The sequence below is a fragment of the Agelaius phoeniceus genome, chromosome 28 (assembly GCF_051311805.1).
Source record: "Agelaius phoeniceus isolate bAgePho1 chromosome 28, bAgePho1.hap1, whole genome shotgun sequence".
In the NCBI taxonomy this organism is placed as follows: domain Eukaryota; kingdom Metazoa; phylum Chordata; class Aves; order Passeriformes; family Icteridae; genus Agelaius; species Agelaius phoeniceus.
This window is the reverse complement of record NC_135292.1, coordinates 6,608,483-6,627,940: the sequence shown is the minus strand read 5'-3', so window position 1 is coordinate 6,627,940 and position 19,458 is coordinate 6,608,483. Positions and strand designations below refer to the sequence as shown.

General features: G+C 55.7%; 2 protein-coding genes across 2 annotated transcripts in view; both read right to left on the bottom strand.

Moving 5' to 3' along the window:
* The window catches only part of LOC143696088 (uncharacterized), a 392,325-nt gene that overhangs the window by 79,135 nt on the left and 293,732 nt on the right, over window positions 1–19,458 (bottom strand). Inside the window, exon 8 of the mRNA XM_077191296.1 lies at window positions 6,412–6,999. Within this exon, the coding sequence (XP_077047411.1) occupies window positions 6,412–6,999 (588 nt within the window). The remainder of the gene's footprint in view (window positions 1–6,411; window positions 7,000–19,458) is intronic.
* Window positions 1,492–5,208, bottom strand: LOC143696033 (serine/threonine-protein kinase pim-1-like). Its single transcript, XM_077191244.1, has 4 exons — window positions 5,163–5,208; window positions 2,530–2,910; window positions 2,113–2,289; window positions 1,492–1,826 (listed from the first exon to the last, which is right to left on the bottom strand). Exons 1-4 carry the CDS (start codon window positions 5,206–5,208, stop codon window positions 1,492–1,494), a joined length of 939 nt encoding a protein of 312 aa, XP_077047359.1.

The window sequence follows — 19,458 nt, the reverse complement described above, 5'->3', positions numbered from 1 at the left end:
CTTGGTGGAAGCTCAGGGCTCTTGAAGGGGCTGCTGCAGTTGGCAACAGGAGCTGTTGTTGAATTTTTCACGTTGCTTAACCCCCCCTGCCAAATGCCATCAAGCGGTTGAGGAAGGAGAAAAAAGATTACCCTGGAGGAAGGGAGGCCAAGAGCTTGGAAAAGGAGGAAAGAAATGCTCTGATGATGACAATGACAAAAAACCCCAATTTATTTCTGACAGCAAATGAACACCGGCCACCCTCCAGCCCTCCCAGCCTGGCAGGCCGAGCGGTGCCGTTCCCATGGCATGAGGTGCTGGCAGCCTGCGGAGAGAAACCAGAGAGCCACGGTCAGTGGCAGCAGGCTCCTGTCCCCCTGTCCCGCCATGGCCTGTGCCCGGGCCAGGCTGCTGGCTGTGCTCAGAGCCCAAACCTCCCGACCCATTCTCTGTTTTTAGAGAAGGGCAGCGGGGCAGGCCACGTTCCACCTCCTCTGCTTAATCCCGGCACAGCAACATCCTCAGCAGCTGCAAGAGCGGGATGCCCGTGTGCCCGCTGCCGCCTGCCCGGAGCCCTTCTGCCAGCCGAGCTGTGGAGCCGGGTGCCCACCTCTGGAGAGCTGCTGCCAGGAGAGGAGCCGATCCCAAACCAGGTCCTCGTCCTTCTGGAAGGGGCTGTCCCTGCAGACCGTGGCCCCTGGGGCAGCGCTGGCACTGGACGCGCTCCACGGACGCTGCAGGCGCTTCCCCGTCCGGTCCAGGCACTAGGTGTAATCCTCCTGGGAAAAACAAAGAACAATTGCATGAAAGTCAATTCAAAACAAGACCTGGAAACAAGAAAAAGCACAAAGCCTGTCACCGTTTCATGGGCCTGAGGAGGGTCTGACCACTCCATGTGAGAATTAAACCTGTCCCCAGGTGGGGAAAATCCCCACCTTTCCCGCCCGTAAACGCACCCCTTCCTCAAGGGCCTGCAGAGCAGACCAGCTGGGGCACGGCTTGGGAACCCGCCCCCCTCTGCCGCCCCCATCCACATGGATGGATGCTTTTGTCAGGCTGGCTGCCCCCGCCTCAGCCCGTGCCAGGCTGGCTGGCAGAAGCTGTCAGCAAGGCCAGGAGCCGGCTCCCCTTCCACAACATCCATCCCCTGTCCTGCCAAAAAGCAGCTCGGCGGCCAGAGGGAAAATTAATATTCCCCAGCGTCGCCGAGCGGGGAACCTCCGGTGCGTGGCCAGGCCGAGCCCTGCCGTGCCTAGGAGCACCAGCATCCCCCCGCCCCTGCACCGGCTGGGGACTCATCTTGATTCCATCGGGGCGCAGAGCGTGTCCTCCAGGCAGGGGCCGCAGCGAAAGCCAATCGGCTCTGCCCCGCCAGCGGCCAGCTCCAGGATGGTGTTCCCAGCTCCACGTCGTGCTCCAGAAGAACAGGCCAGCTGTGCCTCGGCTTGCGGGGACATCACGATGCCATTGAGCTGCAGGGGGATGTTTCCCCTATCCCAGTCCATGGCACCTTCACCCCACTGCCACCACTTCTCCAATGGGACGGGCAGCACAGAGCCGCTCCCTCCACAGCTCGCGGGGACCAGCGGAAGCAGCATCCCCTCGGCTGCGCTCTCTCCTCCGCGCCGCGGCCGCAGGGAAACACTCCGGGGTTTTCTTCCAGCGCCACGAGACGCGTGCCGCTGCTGCTTGCTGGGCTCCTGGATCCTCCTGTGCACAGGGAGGCATCTCTGCTGTCTCCTGGGCCAGGCAGGGCTCCTGCAGCCAAGAATGCTCAAAAAGGTCCTCCAGTGCTGGCCTGTCTGTGGGCTCCATGCATAAACACCACCTGATGAGGGGCTGGCACTCTGCGGAGAGAAACCAGAAACCGCCGCTCAGCGGGACAAGGCTCCTGTCCATGCTCTCCCACATTCCACAGTGCCCAGGCCACACCAGGAGTGCTCAGAGCTGCAGCCAAAAGCTTCCTATCGATCCTCTCTTGCGGAGGACACCAGCACAGAGGCACAGGTGCCACCTCCTCCAGCTAAGCCCAGGAGATCCACCTCCTCACCAGCTGCAAGAGCAGGACGCTTATGTGCCTGCCGCCCCTCCCAATCCCGTTCTTCCCCTCGTGCCTTGAAGGCGCATCCCCACCTTGAGACACCCGGGGCGGGAAGAAGAGCTGGCTCCGGACGATGTCCTCATTGCTGTGGAAAGGAAGGTGCCCACAGAGCAGCTCATAGAGCAGGATGCCCAGGGACCAGATGGTGGCTGGCTGGCCATGGTAGCAGCCAAAGAGGATCCACTCCGGTGGGCTGTACTCCGGCGTTCCTATGGGACATGGGCGCAGCTCATCAGGCCCATGCTGCTCCCTCCCACCCTCCTTCCCTCCCTCCCAGCCAGCTCCAGTTCCACAACAGCCAGCCCCTGCCCTGCCAAAAAGCAACCTGGCTGCAGCTGGCTGAAGAAGGATTCCCCCTCCTTCCTTGCCTCCTTCCTTCCCTCCCTCTTCCCCTCTGTCAGCCAAGGGGAGAACTCCACTGCGAAGCTGGGCCCCGGCTTTGAGCTCACCTGACATCCAGGTGTAGAACGTGTCCTGGAGGATCGTGCCGCAGCCGAAGTCGATGAGCTTTGCCTCGCCCGTGGCCAGGTCGACGAGGACGTTCTCGGCCTTGATGTGGGGGTGCAGGACGCCGCGGCTGCTGCAGTGCCCCATGGCCTCCAGCACCTGGCGGAACAGCCCCCGCCCCACGGGCTCCGTCAGGAACCGCCGCTCGTGCAGGAAGTACCAGAGGTGCTGACAGCGCTGCGGACGCTCCATGAGCAGCGCGAAGCCCTCGGGCACCTCGAACCAGTCCAGGAGCCTCACGACGCCGCGGAAGCCAGGCCGCGACACCTTCCACAGCAGCGCCAGCTCCAGGGGCACAAGGGCGCCCTTGCGCTGCGGGGGGACTGCGATGCCGTCAGGAACGAAAGAGAGAAACAAACAAATCACACCTCAAAGTCATTCCTATTAGAGAAGTAACCAAAGAAAACAACGTAGCAATAACGAAGACTGTTGGCTTCTGGCTTCTTTCCTCTTTGCATGAGACCAAGCTTTTCATGGGGAACAATTGCCTCTTCTGACAATTTTGCCAGAGTGGACAGGAGCAGAGCATTTACTTTTCAAATAGAAAAGGGAAATCGTGTCAGTAATGTCATCTCTTTTCATCCTCTGTTGACACAGTTGCAGGCTGCCAAAAGACATGGTCTGCAGTGTGGAACTTGGGGCCAAGTTTCTTTTTCTGCCAGAGGATGAGGAGGGGAAGTATCCCAGAATCATGGAGTCGTGGCATGGTTTGGCTTGGAAGGGATCTGGAAAATCCCATGGCTGCAACCCCCCTGCTGTGGCTGGGGACCCCTTGCACTGGACCGGCTTGTCTAGAGCTCCATGCAGCCTGGCCTTGAACACTGTCAGGGACGGGACATGCCCACCTTCTCTGGGCAACCTGTTCCAGGAGAGTCTTTTTTCTGAATCCCTTACCTAAACCTAATCTCTCTCCATTTGGATCCATGCTCCCTTGTCCTGTCCTTGCCTGCCCTGGTACAAAGTCCCTGTCCAGCTTTCTTGTGTGTTGCCCTCAGGTACTGGAAGGCCACAGCTGGATCAAGGCTGGGTCTCTTTCCCAGGCTGAAGAAGCCGAGCTGTGTCAGCCTTTCCTTGCAGGAGAGGAGCTGCAGCCCCGGCACCATCTGGGTGTCCCTGCTGGGCCCCTGCTGCAGCGTGTCCACGTCCTTGCCGTCCGTGCCGGGGAGCCCGGCAGAGGCGGAGGCAGCGCTGCAGGTGCAGGGTCAGCGGCGGGGAGGAGACCCGGCCCTGGCAGCGGCTCCGGGAGCAGCGATCGGCGCTGGGCCGCCCGCACTGCAGAGAGCCGGGGCCCTTGTGCCTGCCCTTGTGCCCAGGGCGCCTTTCCCCGCCGCCCGCCCGCCCGCCCGCTCGGGGGAAATGCCCCCTGTGCCGCCCCTCAGGGCCGCCCCTCGCCGCTGCCCCGGGCGCTCCCGGCGCCGCCTGGAGGGGCCCAGGCCTCGGCCTCACCCTGCTCAGCCCGAGGCCTGGAAAAGCAGATTCAAACACCCACCCAGAAAGTGCCCCAGGATGCCAAGGTCAATCTTTGTCACCAGCACGGCTTTGCTATCAGAGTCTGGACGGGAGTAGAAAATCACCAGGGGAAAAGAGCATGAACAAGTTCTGCCTTGGCACTACCTCAAGCTGTGGGGTACCAGTTGTTGCTTTCACTGGCTCTGGATTGAAGGCACTTGAGACAGTAATTCATGTTCAGACTCAAGTGTTTATTATTTCTTATCAGTAAAACAGCCTCATTACTGGGAGTTCAGCAGCTTTTCAGTAGAAGGCACAAAATGGCCAACAATCTCTTGTTCCAAGGTCTTTTAAGACTAAACTATCCAATTAGGAACTGACACCTAGATTATTTTCCCTTTTAACCCAATAACTGATCCCAAAGAGCCTGCAATGTGGAATTTCAGCCCAATTACAAAAAGCCACCCAAACTCATGAAGAAGAAGGAAGAAGCATGAAGAAGAAACCCAGGACGAAACACTGTGCCCTCCATTTTGCTTCCATCCACAACATACTAAAAATCCCAAAACCTCAATTTCTCAGAGTCAGAATGGACCAAAGCCCAAAAACTGGAGGTGATAAGAATGGACTAAAACCACAACCAAGGAATCTGCATCGCCCTGAAATACCTTTCCCCTTACATCAGCCTGGTGCATATTCATAGAGCCTCATGCATACCCATAAACTACTTTACATATTCCAGGAATGATTTTACATGGCCCCTCCCTGGGTCTGCCTTTTCAGAGCATGTGTGTTTCTTGGCTGTGGTTTTGGCTCCTTCTCTTTATCACCTCCAGGTTTTGGGCCTTGGTGCACTCTGCCTTCAGACGGGGAGTGCTGATAGTTGGCAGATCTGTACAGGTGTCCTCATCCTGGGTGCATTGGATGTTATCCCATCCAAGCAGGCAGTTTAACACAAACAGCCTTTTCACAAGCTTAATTAAAAACAGAAATAAAAACTTATAACAAAGTTACTTTCAGAAACAGTCCCAGCCCATATTTGATCCCAGTCTGTGTGGTCCTGATCCATATGGTCCCAGTCCCTAGGATCCCAGTCCATACAGTCCCAGTCCATATTTGATCCCACTCCAGGCTATCCTGGTCTGGAGGGTTCTGATCCACACGATCCCCATCCATGTGATCCCAGCCCATATTTGATCCCAGCCCGTATTTGATCCCAGCCCATATTTGATCCCAGTCTGTGGGGTCCTGCACACACTCCCAGGGTCTGGAATTCCAGTTCCCAGCCAGGAAAAAATGTTCCTGCCCTTGAACTTCCTTCCTATCCCCTCAACAAATTGCAATAAAATTATAAACAAAGAAGTAATAATTGAAATTAAATAAATTATAATAAAAATAAAATATAAAAATCTCAACTCTTCTTTACAATACGCCAACAATGAGTCAAACCAAACCAACAACTATTACTATAATATTACCAATGCATATAAATAAACAAATTATATATCAAGAAATACCTTTTGAAAATTTTAACTCGATGACTAATGTACTTTAGATTAAAAATATCTAAAGAAATTAACATGTAATCTAACATCTCATAGTTAAACAATTCGTATTACAAATATACTAAACACAAAACCAAACACCACTACAATTTCTCAGACATTTCAACCAAACAATTAAACTTTAATAACATCCTTAAGTACTCCAAAACAATTAAAATTATTTTTAAAAGATTTATTGGGGGTGCATGGTTTTATTTGGATATTGGTTTTTAATTGTTAGAGGCTCGATGATTTTAAAAATGGGAATTTTATAGGAATTGAATCAGCTGAGAAGGTGGCACTCTGCAAACAGAACTGACTGAAAATGAACGGGACAGAAATCAGGAACTCTGAAAGTTTTATTTGCTATCAAATACATCCCACACACCCAGCCCCACACAATCCCCATCCCATTGCTCCAAATTGGGATCCCACTTCTCTCAATCTCCTTCCAACTCCATCTCAACTTGACAGCTGTGGAATGGATTGAGTTTGGCCTGGGATTGAGTTTTTTGAGGAAGGAACAAGCAATCTGAGGTGGAATTGAGCCCTTTGGGGTTAAAATTCAGTTATTTTCAGTGGAATATGAGTGGTTTTGAGATGACTGTTCCATCCCTCCAGACTTTTGGAGGACAGAGAGATGGAGAAGAGAAAAAAATTCAGGCCAAACCAAAGAACAAGCAGCCAGGTGTGTCTCCAACATGGATCACAGGGAATGTGAGTGACCAGGGCTGTGCCCAAAGTGCCTCCTCCAGTGGGGGATGGAGCTGCAGCAGCGCACGAAGCTCTTCCTGCACTCGGGGCACTCGCAGGGCTTCCCTTACCGGTGCCTCCGTTGGTGTCGGGTCAAGTGAGAGCTCCTGGAGAAGCTCTTCCCACACTGGGGACACTCGTAGGGCCTCTCCCCTGTGTGGATGCGCCGGTGGGTGACGAGGGCGGAGTTGTGCCTGAATCCCTTCCCACAGTCGGGGCATTGGAAGGGCCTCTCCTCTGTGTGAATCCGATAGTGCAGGAGGAGACTGGAGCTGGTCATAAACCTCTTCCTGCATTTATCACACTTGTAGGGCCTCTCCCCTGTGTGGATGCGCCGGTGCTTGACGAGGGTGGAGTTGCGCTTAAATCCCTTCCCACAGTCGGGGCATTGGAAGGGCCTCTCCTCTCTGTGAATCCGATAGTGCTGGAGGAGATCAGAGCTGGTCTGAAACCTCTTCCCACACTTGGAGCACTCATAGGGCCTCTCCCCCGTGTGGGTCCTCTGGTGCACGATCAGGCTGGAGCTCTGGCTGAAGCTCTTCCCACACTCCCCACACTCATAGGGCTTTTCCCCAGTGTGGGTCCTCTGGTGCCTGATCAGGTGGCAGTTCCTCCTGAAGCTCTTCCCACACTCCATGCACGTGTGGGGCTTCTCCCCATCATGGAGCTGCTCATGGAGCACCAGCTCCGAGCTCTGGCTCCATCTCCGGCCGCCTTCCCGGCCCAGGCTGGCTCTTTCCCCCTCCCATCCCCGCCATCTGCGTTTGCAGCCCCTCCTCGTGCAGCATCTCTGGGCCTTTTCCTCCCCGTTGGCTTCCTGCGCCGTGGAGCCGCTCACAACGGCCTCTGCCACCAGGTTCTGCCGCGGGCATTTGTCCTCCCTGCTCTTCATGCTCAGCTCCTGCTCTGGGCGAGGAAGGACAAGGACAGCATGGGATTTGCCTCCGTGCCACAGGCAAGGGCAACGAGATCCCCCCAGGCCGTCTCTGGGGACGCACTGCCCCCTCTTGGCTCTCCCCATTTCGGGATGCCGGGGCTCTTTGGGCTCCCGGGCTCCCTTCTCCCCTCATTCTCTGCTCTGGGCTGCAGCGGCTCCAAGGAGTCCCCCCTGCCCCTCTCCAGGCTCTTGAGGCTCCCGCCAATGGCGGCGCTCCCCCCTCTCTGGCCTCCCCACTTTGGCCTCCTGGGGGACACAGGGCTCTGCTCCTCCAGGCTGCCTCTGCCGGCAGCCGCCACCGCCACCCCCCGATGTCCCCCTGAGGGGCCTTTTCCGCTCACCCTTGGACTTCTTCATTCTCCAAACATCCCCCCAAAAACCCAAACCAGGGACCCCCCGGGGTATCCGGGCCGGGCGCCCCCTCCCCGCTCACCTGCGCCATGGGGGGGGCGATGATCCCACAGGTGGGGGCTGCGAATTCAGGCAGGGATCGAGACTGCGTGGCTCCCACAGCTCAGCCTTGATCCGCCCTGGTCCCTCCTCTTCCTCTTCCTCCCGCTCCTCCTCTGTCTTATCTCCACCTCCCTCTCCTCCTCCCTCCTAACCCCGCCTCCTTCACTGCTCTTTCTCCTCCCCCTCCTCCTCTTCCATCCCCCCTCCTCCTCCTCCTCTCTGTCTTATCCCCACCTCCATCTCCTCTTCCATCCCGCCCCTTCCATTCCTTCTCCTCCTCCTTCCCCCCTAATCCCGCCTCCTCCTCCCCCTCCATCCCTGCCCTTCCCTCCCTCCTCCTCCTCCCCCAGCAGCAGCCACACCCTCGGTGCCCCGTTCCCGCAGCCCTCGCAGCCCGCGGCAGCAGCGGCCATGGAGCCGGGACAGGTCGGCATGGGCAGCGCGGGGCTCTCGGCTGCTCCCAGCCGCTGCGGGCGGGGGGAACCCGGCCCGGGCCAAAGGAGAGGCAAACTGGGCAAACTGGGGGCACATCACAAAGCTAAGGATGCAGCAGAAAATGGAGCTGAAAGAGTTAGTTTAATATTCACTCCAAACGAGGAAAAGCTGGAAATTCCAAAGTTTAGGGAAGCCGAGAAAAAAGAATTAAACAAGATAGGAAATGAACAAGATAAATCAGGGAAATAGAAACTTCTACATGGAAGACAATTACTTAATAAAATGTGCTTACTAGGAAAAGATTAGAAGACGTGCATCAGAAACCCCACTGGCGTACTCAAGCTTTGTGTGATCATTTTTTAAGGAATTTTGGGTGCACTGGGATTTTTGGTGTAGCAAAGCAAGTCACTGAAAGATGCTTAATGTGCCAAAGGATAAATAACAAGGTGATGAGAAAAACAACATTAGGAGGTCATGAGTTAGCTCGTCGACCATTTCAAAATATCCAAGCAGAAGTTTAGATTTGTTAGGTTCTGGATTTATTTGGAAAAAAACCAATTTAATCTAGAAGAAAGAGAAGATGCCATATGTTAGACAGGAGATTTTAGGAGAATAAAAATCTTTGAAGTATCAGAAACACCCGAGGAAAAAAAACAAGAAAATAAAAAGGGGAAATGAAAGGGAGGGGAACAAGAGGAAAAGTCAGAAAGAGAGTGGGATCCTCTGCAGCTCTCGCCCCCTCCGTTGGCGGCCGAGGCGCCTGTCCCGGGTCCCGGCTCGCTGCCCGCCTCAGCTCCGCCTGCCCCGGTTTCCATCCCAGGTGCGGGCTCACTGCCCAGGGCAGCTCCACCTGCCCCGGCGCTGGCGGTGAATTTGTGTGCCCTGGCCCCACTGCCCGGCCCGCGGCCGCTCTGCCGGCCATGCTGGGCAAGATGGGGTTGCTCTGTCCTGCCGCGTGGGCTGAGGTCACCGCGTCGACCGCACCGAGGGCGGGTCCCAGCCATCCCATCCCCGGCTGCCCTGCCCGTGCCAGCTGCGCTGGGCAGCGCCGCTGCTGCTGCCGGGGTCTCCCACCTGCCTTTTCTCTGCCGGGAGCTGCCGGATCAGCCGCCAGAAGCCATGTGGGGGCTGCCCACGCTCCGGCTCGGCCTCCACGGGAAGATCCCCCTCTGGCCATTCCGGCAGCACACCCTGCCCACACTCCGACCGAGCCTCGGCGGGATATCCTCCCCTGACCCCTCCTGCTCTGAGTTACGTCCCCTTGGTAACCACAGCTCCTGCTGTTCAGGGAAAATCCCTCTCTCTACAGGAAGCACCTTATCGAAACACTAGGAGCTCAGTTAAAAGGCAGCCCTCTCCAAATTCTTTCCCAAAACACGGGAGAAAGGCTACAGAAGGTAAAAAAGTGAAAGAGTTAGATGAAGGGATTGCTCTATTGCCGTGAAGAGAGGTTCCCATGGCAGGGATGCGCTGCCCCGCCCCGCGGGAGCCACCGGCGCCCCTGCCGGCCGTGCCCGGAACTGCACCCAAGGGGAAAGCGCCGCGGCCGAAAGGCCGGGACCGGCTCCGGGCTCTGTTTGTTGTCACTGCCGGAGCTGTTTATACACACTACTATTATTATATTATACACACTAGGAAAGAACCGTTATTCCTAATCCCATATCTTTGCCTGAGAGCCCCTTGATTTCACTATCCTAAAAATTAAGAGGGAGGGGGTTTGCATTCTCCATTCCAAGAGAGGCTTTTTCTGCCTTCCCAAGCAGACACCTGTCTTGTAAAGCAAGACAAGCACCCACAGGCACTGAGGGGGGCTGCAGGAGGGGCAGAAGAAGGCCCTGCAGCACTTGGGCACAAAGGCCCAGCAGGTGAATGCAAGAAGGGAGCAGCAAAAGGCCAAGCTGAAGGCAAAGGCCAGGGCAGAGCTCCTACAGCCCCTGAGGGATCAGCCCCAGGGCCCAAGGGGGCCCCAGCACCCAGGGCACGGCTCGGCCACAAGCACCCGGCAGAGGCATTGCCCTCCTCGGCAGGGCACAGCCCACCCAAACAGCCCCTGGCAAGGAATCAGGGCTCCAGCTGCAGGGCACAAGGACACTGCAAGCAGAGACAGCAGCACCCTCAGGACCAGCAAGTCCAGCCCGTGATGGACATGGATTGGCAGGGCTGTCACAGCTCCCATCACACCAGGGACCCTCCACACTGGAGCCCTTGAGAACATTCAGGTGGGTCTGCATTGAGAGGAGGCATTTCCTGATGGACACAGGGGCCTCTCAATCTGCTCTGAATCTTAGACCTAAAGGGGAAAATAGTAAAGGAATATTTTAATTTTTAAGGGAATGAGTGGGAAAGATGAGCAGGTATGATTTGTTCAACCACTATTAGAAGCTGTGGGGGATAGGTTTGAAATGAATTTCTTTTTCTTCCTCCTGTGATTGTAATTAACTAGGAAGGACTTTGAGAGCTGGATTTTAATACTGTAAAAAGGGATACAGAGGCTAGTTCTGTTGCACCTCTGTGTCAAAAGTCTGACAAGGCCTATGGTGAAGTGAACCCAGAAGTGTGGGCAGCCCCAGGGAAATACAGAAAATTAGATATGGAGCCTCTACAAATTAAAGCAACCAGGACAAGCACTACCCTGTTCCAAGAGAGGGAAGGAAGGGCTCACAGCCTGGTATTGAGTCCCTGTTAAAGGCAGGGCTTTTGGAGCCAAGGGTGTCTCCCTACAACACTCCTATCTTGCCAGTCAACAAACTGGGTGGATGGACACAAGGAGGAAACACAGAATTTTCAAGTGTTAAAATTAAGATTAACTGAGGCGAGTGGCCTGGGCCTTCCAGACAGGGAAAAAGAATTTGAATTATAGGTGGACGTTAAACAGGGTCTTGCCAAAGGAATTCTTGTGCTAAAATGTTTAACCCAGTGGCCAGAGAGCAGCCTCATTGTCTGCAGAATTGTGCAGCCACAGCTTCCGTGGGGGCAGAGGCCTGAAAACTGATGACAACAGGAGGATCTCCTAGAGTTCAAGTCTGGCATCAAGTTAAAGCTTTGACAACCAAAAGAGCCTCTCAATGGATGAGCAGGGCTCGGTGATTACAGTATGAAACTTGTTCAGTGGCACAGGAGGATTCAGAACTGAGGACAGGGCAAGGGTTTAACCCAGCCTCCTGTTTGAACAGCCTGGAGAGGGGCTGGCAAGGAACCCAGGACTGCACTCAAGGGACAGAGCTCCCGAGCCAGGCTGGGAGAGATTGATGGGACATTCCCTGGCCTGAGGGAGACAATGTGTTTGTGGATGGCTCTGCAAGGGCAGCAGAAGGGAAAAGAGCTACAAGACAGGCTGTTATTAAGGAGGGGGAATCAGACAAAGCGCAGGTCACTGGCCCATGCTCAGCCCAACCTGCGGAGCTGTGGGTGCTTGTAAGAGCCTGGCACTGAAATGCCCTGAGCAGGAAGGCTTCAAAATCTTCTGCTGACACCATGGCACCTAACAGGGGGGCAAAAGCAATTCTGACTGCTTCAGCAAGCACTGGATCACTTATTAACCTATTGCTAAAAGAAAGAATTCAAAAATAATGGATTGTGGAAGCAATAGATTCAGATGGGGAACTCATTTTACAGGAAAGACCCTTCAGGGGGTTATGGCAGCTTTAGGAATACAATGGGACCTCCATAACCCCTGGCAAGCCCAGAGCTCGGGTTGGGTAGAAAGAATGAATGGGGAAATAAAGAAACACCTTTGGAAGCTGGAGATAGAAACCAAGATGCCATGAGTACAGCTTTTGCCATTGGCTTTGGCAAGAAAAAGAGCCAGACCCAAGGCAGATATTCAATTATCTCCCTTGGAATTCATGTCTGGAATTCCTTACCTGGGCAATTCTCCACCTAGTGCAGGGTGGAAATAAGGGATGTAAATGTAAGGCAGGCTGTAGCCAGGATCCTGTCTCCTGTGGAATCTCTCCCCCAGGAAGCTGGGCTGGCACAGAGCCTGCCCTGGGACTTTGCTGTTGCCAACACCCAGCCAGGCCATCGGCTCCTGCCTAAGGAGTGCAAAGCAGCACCACTGGTGGCCAAGGGGCCCACGCCAAGTGTCCCTGAGGCCAGAAACAGCCGCCAGCACAGCTGAGCACGGGGGGGACCCCTCAGCCTGGCCTCAGGGGCTCTGAAGCCCCGGAGATTTGCACTTCCCGCCTGCAGCAGGACCATGGGAGCCGCCCCTGAGCCTGCCCTGAAGGCAACGCAGCAGCAGCCAGGGCTCCACAGCGGGCCAAGCCCCTGGGCCTGCCCACAGATCCTCTGCTCAAACCCTCGGGAATCCTGGCCACCCTCCCCTGGCACCTCCAGCCACTGCGGCCAAGCCTCGCTGCCGCTGCTGCAGCTCCAGCGCTGGCTGGGCCTGCACTGCCACAGCTGCTGGGGAGCACCGCGGCACAATTCCACCCTGGGGCTCACTCACACCCACACTCTGGGCTGCCTGCGACTGCACTGCTGCAAAATGTACCCATCCTGGTTCTTTTAAATCTTATTTCTCTGCTCAGAAAGGTTTCTCTACTCAAAGGTTTGCCTTTGGGAAAGAAATTTTAAAGGTTTTATTTAAAGGGTTCCCAGTCTGTTCGGATGTTAAACTCATCTCCACCACTCAATGGGGACGAGTTTAACATCCGAACAGACTGGGAATAGCCCAAAAGACACCCACAGAGATAAGGACCAGCAACAAAACATCAACGCCCCGCAGCAAACAGCAACCAACAGCTACCCCAGACACTGCCCCGGCACAGCTGGAGACACCTGGTCTGGAAAAGGCTGAGAAGGAAATCCAGGAGTGTGGACGGAATTCACATCAGAGGGGAAGAAATCCGAGTCTAATAGGAAACCAAACACTAAAAACTTACACGACTTGGAAGCAATGAACATTAAAGCAGTGGATTTAGATTGGTTCAGACTACGTAAAGTTTAGGAAAAATCGGGTAAAACTGACATGTCATGGAATGATTTTTTCTGCACAGCTGGGCTATGTGTGGATGAAAGTATTTCTGTTGCACATCCTGGCCAGAACCAAGCAATGCCTTGACTCTCTCACACTAAAGAGATTCTTGGAGAGTTTTTGTTTTCCCTACAGTTTCAGTGATAAGATTACAACATGAGAAACATTTTTTATAATAATCCTACTTTATATTGTCAGGTAGGTTTGGGACAGAAGGGTGAGAATCAATTTTTGGTCTGGGTTTTTCCATGTTCGCCTTTATGTTGCATTTTGCAAAATTGAAGAGCTTTAACCGTGATACTTTTAACTCTTAAATAGTTAATACTTTTTTTTAAAAAAGCAGATTCCGGGGGGGGGGGGCCACATGTGACTCACCAGATGGCAGCCCTGGAAGAGAAGCTTTGGTTCTAGTCAGCCAGGAGAGGAGCTTTAGGAATGCAAATGAACCCTGCTGGGCAAAGCCTGGCCAATGTACCTGGGTCTCTTGCCTGGGGCAGGAATTGGGCTGGTTCCCCCTGCCCCTCACCCCGAGCTCTGCCTGCTTGCACTGATGGAATTTGCACAGCTCAAGGCAGAGCCCGGGGTGAGGATATCTGACCCTGCGACAGAAACGGGTGAAGCTGCAAAGGGAAACAGCAAATGGAGAATGTTGGAAAAACTTCACTATAAATAAAAGGGGGGGAATCATCCCTCTGCCCACTCCAACGGTGCTGTCACTGTCTATGTTATATGGGGTGGATTAGAGCACTGACATGTTCTTGCTACCACAAGTTCCGGGAAATCAGTTGGGAATCCAAGTATTTGATGATTTAATTAGAGACAAATGGTCAATTGATGCAACCCTGGCTGGAGAGAGTGGCCAAAGATGGGGAGAAGATGAACGGCCAGCAGAACAAATCCTGCAACACCACGGACCAGCCCCTGGGAACCCAAACCAATTCATATCAGGAGCCACAGAACCCATTTCTCATTTCAATGGCACCATTAGATTACAAGCTGGCCTCGGAATAACCAACCAGACAGCTCCAGCTCCTGACCTTCCTGCTGAGCAATCCACTGAAATGAGGAACACAACATTTCACCATGGGATGGGATCAGATCATCTGTTAGCAGAGAAAAGAGGAGTTTGTGGAAAATCAAATGACTCAAACTGGTCTTGGCAAATAGATGACAAAGCCAAAGTGGTGAAACAGATAACAAAGGAAACAAAAAAGCAGCTCATGTACCAGTCCAAACGTGGAAAGGATGGGAATGGGACATGGTTTTGTGGTTCCCTGGCAGACCATGGGTTAAACGAATGCTGCTTCTGCTCTGATGTGCTACAGCACCTCTCACCTTTTTACCATGCTCCGCACCTTGAGAGTGCAGCTCATTCAGCAGCTGAGCGAGGGGCCAGGGACTTGTAGATAAGGAAGTAACGGGCGAAACCACCAGCTTCAATAAATGTTATTAATTAACATGGACTGCTGCTCGCAGAAAGTCCCGCTAAATTCCTGAACGTCGAGAACAAAAAAGACTTAACAGAGCCGTGAATATCGGCTGTTCTACAAAAGTGGGGGTGCACATTAACGAGGACGTGCAGTTGGCAGATCGGGAGGTCTGAACCTTCCAAGTACCTCAGCCAGTGGGCAAAGGGAGAGGGAGATGAGCCGGGAAAATGAGGATAAAAAGGAGGCTGCGAACTACAACAATGGCAGCGAGCGCACGGCAAATGCGCCACGGCCTCTCCCTCTGCTCAGCAATAAAGTCACTTGTACAGGACTCCTCTGTCTCCTCGGGGCACGGAAACCTCCGGCCACGTGAATTTCCCCGCACAGCCCCGGGCACGGGGCAGCCGCCCCTGTGCCAGCCACAGGAACCGGGCCGAGCCAGCGCTGCTCCGGCAGCGGCTCCTGCCGAGGCAGCGGCCGCAAGGAGACCGCGGGCAGCCGCTCCCGCAGCGCCCTCACGGCAGCGGCACCACGGGCCGGACACGGCACAAGGAACCCGCCTGAGCCCCCTGCCGCCCCCGAGGCCCGCAGCGAGCCCCGAGCCCCCGCACAACCCAGCGCGGCTCCCACCTGCGCTGCGGCTGCCTCCCAGCTCCGCCGCCGCCTCACCGGTGGGTCCCGCTCGCTCCCAGTATGGTCCAAATCACTCCCGGTAGGATCCCAGTTGCCCCCGACACGGTCCCAGCGGCTCCCAGTCATGCCCTGTATGGTTCCTTTCACTCTCAGTCCCTCTCAGTAAGAGCCCAGTGTGGCCCCAGGCACTTCCAGGATGAGCCCGGTCACACCTTACCCGATGCCATTTGCCCCCGCTGTGGTCCCAGTTGCTCCCAGTATAAGTCCAGTCACCTCCAGTTTGATCCCAGTTACTCCCAGACACTCCCAGTACTATGCCAGTCACTCCAAGTGTCACCCCATCAGTCCCAGTATGATCCCAGTATGACCCCAGCATGGGGCAGCTGCTCCCAGTATGATCCCAGTTGCTCCCTGCATTATTCCAGTTTCTCTTCTTCACCCCTACTACAGATCTGATCACTCCCAGTATGATTCCAGTCAGTCCCAGGATGATCCAAACCATTCCCAGTCCAATCTCAATTGTCCCCTGCATGTTCCCAGTAGCCCTCAGTGTGGTCCCAGTATATCCCAGTATGATCTCTGCTGCCTCAGTTCTGCTCCCAGTGGGTTCTTTTCCCAGTCTGTCCCAGTCCATTCCAGTCTGTCCCAGTCTCTCTCCAGCAGCTGCTGCCCACCCCCCCCTCCCAACCCCATTCCCGGGCACTGGGACCCCCCCCTGCACCCCCTTATCCTGCACCAACACCCCCCTGCACCCCCTTTCCCGGGTATCCTCCTCTCCCAGCCCCTGGATCCCCCATTTCCGTGAGCCCAGGGAGCCGCGGGCCCCCATTCCCGGCCAGCCCGGGGCACCTCAGCCCCAGCCTCCCTTTGCTGGGAAACCCGGCCTGGGCACGGGGCTCTGCGGCCGCTCTGGGATTTATGATCCCCCAAAGGAAAGGGAGAGAACAGCAGAGAGAGAGCGAGAGAGAGAAGGAGATTGGGAATCAGGGATCGGGTCCCAGCGCCCAGCCCTGCTCCGCCGGGGGTGGGACCCGCACCCGCAGCAAAAATTGGCTCCGCTGCTCCCACTGCTTGCCCGGCTTTGGGCCGAGCCCAGCGGGGTCCGGGCAGAGTTTGAGCGCAGGGCCGGGAGTTCAGCACAGCCCGGCCCGGGGGTCCCGCAGGGCGCGGCCCTGGAGGGTCCCAGACGGATCCCCGAGGGATCCAGAGGGGTGCCAGGAGGGGATCCAGGTGAATTCCCTGGAATTCGCCCTTTCCCCCTCCCCCCGCGCTCCCTCGGGCACTTTGGCTTTCGCGTCTCTGCAGCCGCGATCGGGGACGGCTGCGATGGCCCCAGCGCTGGGGCTGGGGGTGCTCCGGGGGCTCCTGGGGCTCCTGGGGGACCCGGGGGCCGCGACCAAAGGTGAGTGGGACCCCCCGAAACCGGGACCCCCCTGAACCGCAATTCCCGGGCACCGGGACCCCCTTGATCTTCCATTCCCGGGCAGGGGAACCCTCCTGAACCCCCATTTTGGGTCATGCCACCCCCCCTCACTCCACTTCCCCAGCACCGGGACCCCCCTGTACCCCCTCATCTGGCACCGAGATCCCCTGAACCCCCATTTCTGTTCACCGCGACCCCCCTGAACCGCAATTCCTGGGCACCGGGAACTCCCTAAACCTCCATTCCCGGGTACCGGCACTCCCCTGAACCCCCATTTTCGGTCCTGTGACCCCCTCAGCACCCTTTTTCAGCACCGGGACCCCCCTGAACCCCCATTCCTGAGCACGCGGACCCCCTTGAGCGCCCATTTCTGCGCACAGGGACCCCCCTGTACCCCCTTGCCCAGCCTTGGCACCGCCCTGTACCCCCTCATGTGGCCCCAGGACCCCCCTGAATCCCCATTTCTGGTCACCGACGCCCCCGGAACCGCAATTCCCGGCCACCGGGACCCCCTAGAATCCCAAATTCCTGGAAGGAAACTCCCCCCGAACCTACATTCCCCGGCACGGGAACCCCCTGAACCCCAATTTTTGGGCACTGGGACCCCCCTGCCCCCCCTAATCCGGGCCTAGGATCCCTCCGCACCCCCGTCAGTGCTCTGGGACGCCCTGCACGCCCATTCCCGGCCACCTCGTCCTTCCCAGACCCCAGACCCGCCCTTTTCCTCGGCTTTTGGACCCCCAGATCTCCCAAATTTCGGCGTCCCCCCAGTTCTTCATTCCCGGCGCTTCCTGGAAGGGGTTCCAGGGGATCCCGGAGGGTCCCCTGGGGTTCCAGGGGGTCAAGAGACCCCCCTTGAACGTTCATTTTGGGGCACTGGGACCCCCCCTGTACCCCCTTCCTCAGCCCCGATAACCCCTGCACCCCCTTATCTGCAGCCTGGAACCCCCTGAGCCCCCATTCCCGGGCAGGGAAACCGCCCTGAACCCCAATTTCTGGGCACCGGGATCCACTACATCCCCTTACCCGGCACCGGGACCCCCTGAACCTCAATTTTCAGGCACCAGGACCCCTTGAACCCCGGAACTCGGGAACGGAACCCCCCGGAACCCCATTCCTGGGCACCGGGACCCCAGTGCATCCCGTTATCTGGCCCTGGGACCCCTTGCACCCCTTTTCCCAGCACCAGATCCCAGCCAGGCCATTATCTGGCACCGGCACCCCTGAACCCCCATTCCTGGGCACCGGGACCCCACTGCATCCCCTTATACAGCACCAGGACCCCCTGAACCCCCATTCCACTGCACCAGGACCGCCGTGCACCCCCATATCCGAGACTGGAACCCTCCCAAACCCTCCGTTCTCAGGCACAGGGACCTCCCCCTGCACCCCCTTATCCAGCACGGGGACCCTCCTGCACCCCCTCATGCAGCACCAATGCCCCCCCGCACCCCCTTTCCCGGCCCTCCCCCTCTCAGACACCCCAGCCCCCGCTTTTCCTTGACCCCAGCACCCCCTGGACCCCCACTCCTGCCTTCCACAGCCCCTACCCACCACCTTCCTCAACACCGGGGCCCGTGCACCCCCTTTCCTGGGCACAGGGACCCCCTGGACACCCCATTGTTATAAAATTGACTCAAAACGAGTAATTTCCAATCAAAGAATTTATTAATTATTGAAGCAGTTATACTACGTAAGCAAAGGCTCAGCGCTGGGTGACAGGGGAGTCTCCGCTCCACCTACTGCCGCACCAACTAGTTTCTGATTCAGTCCTTTGATCCTCTCCATCCTTCAGGAGTCCATGTTATCTCGGAGTTCTCTGCGCCTGCGCTGGTTGTTGCTAGGGGGTCATCCTTCTGTCTCCTGGTGGTCGGTGATAAAGGCTGCGGAGTCTTCCTCAGCCGCGTCTTCTTCACCCTATGTCCTTATTTGGTAACTTCTCTGTGGAAAATTACCAAAATCTTATGATTAACGCAATATGTGCCCTATCAAGCTTAAGCAAGCAAATGTCCTGCCTTGCAAACTGTGCCCTATCAAGCTTAAGCAAGCAAATATCCTGCCTTGCAGACTGTTTATCTGCCCCTGCCCCTTCCCCAGCTTTTCCCTGGTCGTTATCTCTGTGAGTTATCTGCTTGTACCATTTGTCAGCGGGAAAGGTTTCCCTGCTGGGTGTTAATCTGCCCCTGCCCTTTCCCCAGCCTTTCCCTGGTCGTTATTTCTGTGAGTTATCTGTTTGTACCATTTGCTGGGTGGGACTATGTGTGGGCTCCTGCAACCCCTTCCCTGGTATCCTTGTGGCTCATATCTCATGAAGTAGTACAGAAATAGTCAGCAGACAACTCTTGTAACACACTGGTCTCTTTTTTGTGACGAACAAAATGTAGTCCCTCATCTCAATCCCCCCTTTGTTTTGATACTCAATTTTGTTCGTCAAAACGCTCTAATTCCCTTTTGCTGAGCTCCAGAGATTCTTCTGGATCATCCATCTTCAAGGTTCCATATTTTGCTCGTGTGAGCATAAGGTGAGCAGCTTCTAATCTGCCTTTTACAATGCTAATCAATTTATTAAAAATACAAGGGCCAAACGTGAGTCCCAATAGTAAGAGAAGTAGTGGACCCGCTATCGTTGATAATAAAGTTGTAAGCCAAGGAGAATAGTTAAACCAAGATTCATACCAGCTTTGGTGTTTTTCCCTTTCTCTTTGTCTTCTTTCTAGCCCCTCCCTTAGTTTTGCCATTGAGTCCCGTATTATTCCGCTCTTGTTTACATATGTGCAGCATTCTTCTCTTAAAGCAGCACATAGTCCTCCTTGTTGCAGGAATAATAGATTTAACC

Coding starts and splice junctions, on each gene's coding strand:
- LOC143696033 (XM_077191244.1), bottom strand. CDS start 5,208: ATGGGGATCGTGTGGATCAGAACCCTCCAGACCAGGATAGCCTGGA. Junction 2,290..2,529: donor GTTCTACACCTGGATGTCAG/GTGAGCTCAAAG, acceptor CATGTCCCATAG/GAACGCCGGAGTACAGCCCA. Junction 1,827..2,112: donor CCCGCCCCGGGTGTCTCAAG/GTGGGGATGCGC, acceptor TTCTCTCCGCAG/AGTGCCAGCCCCTCATCAGG.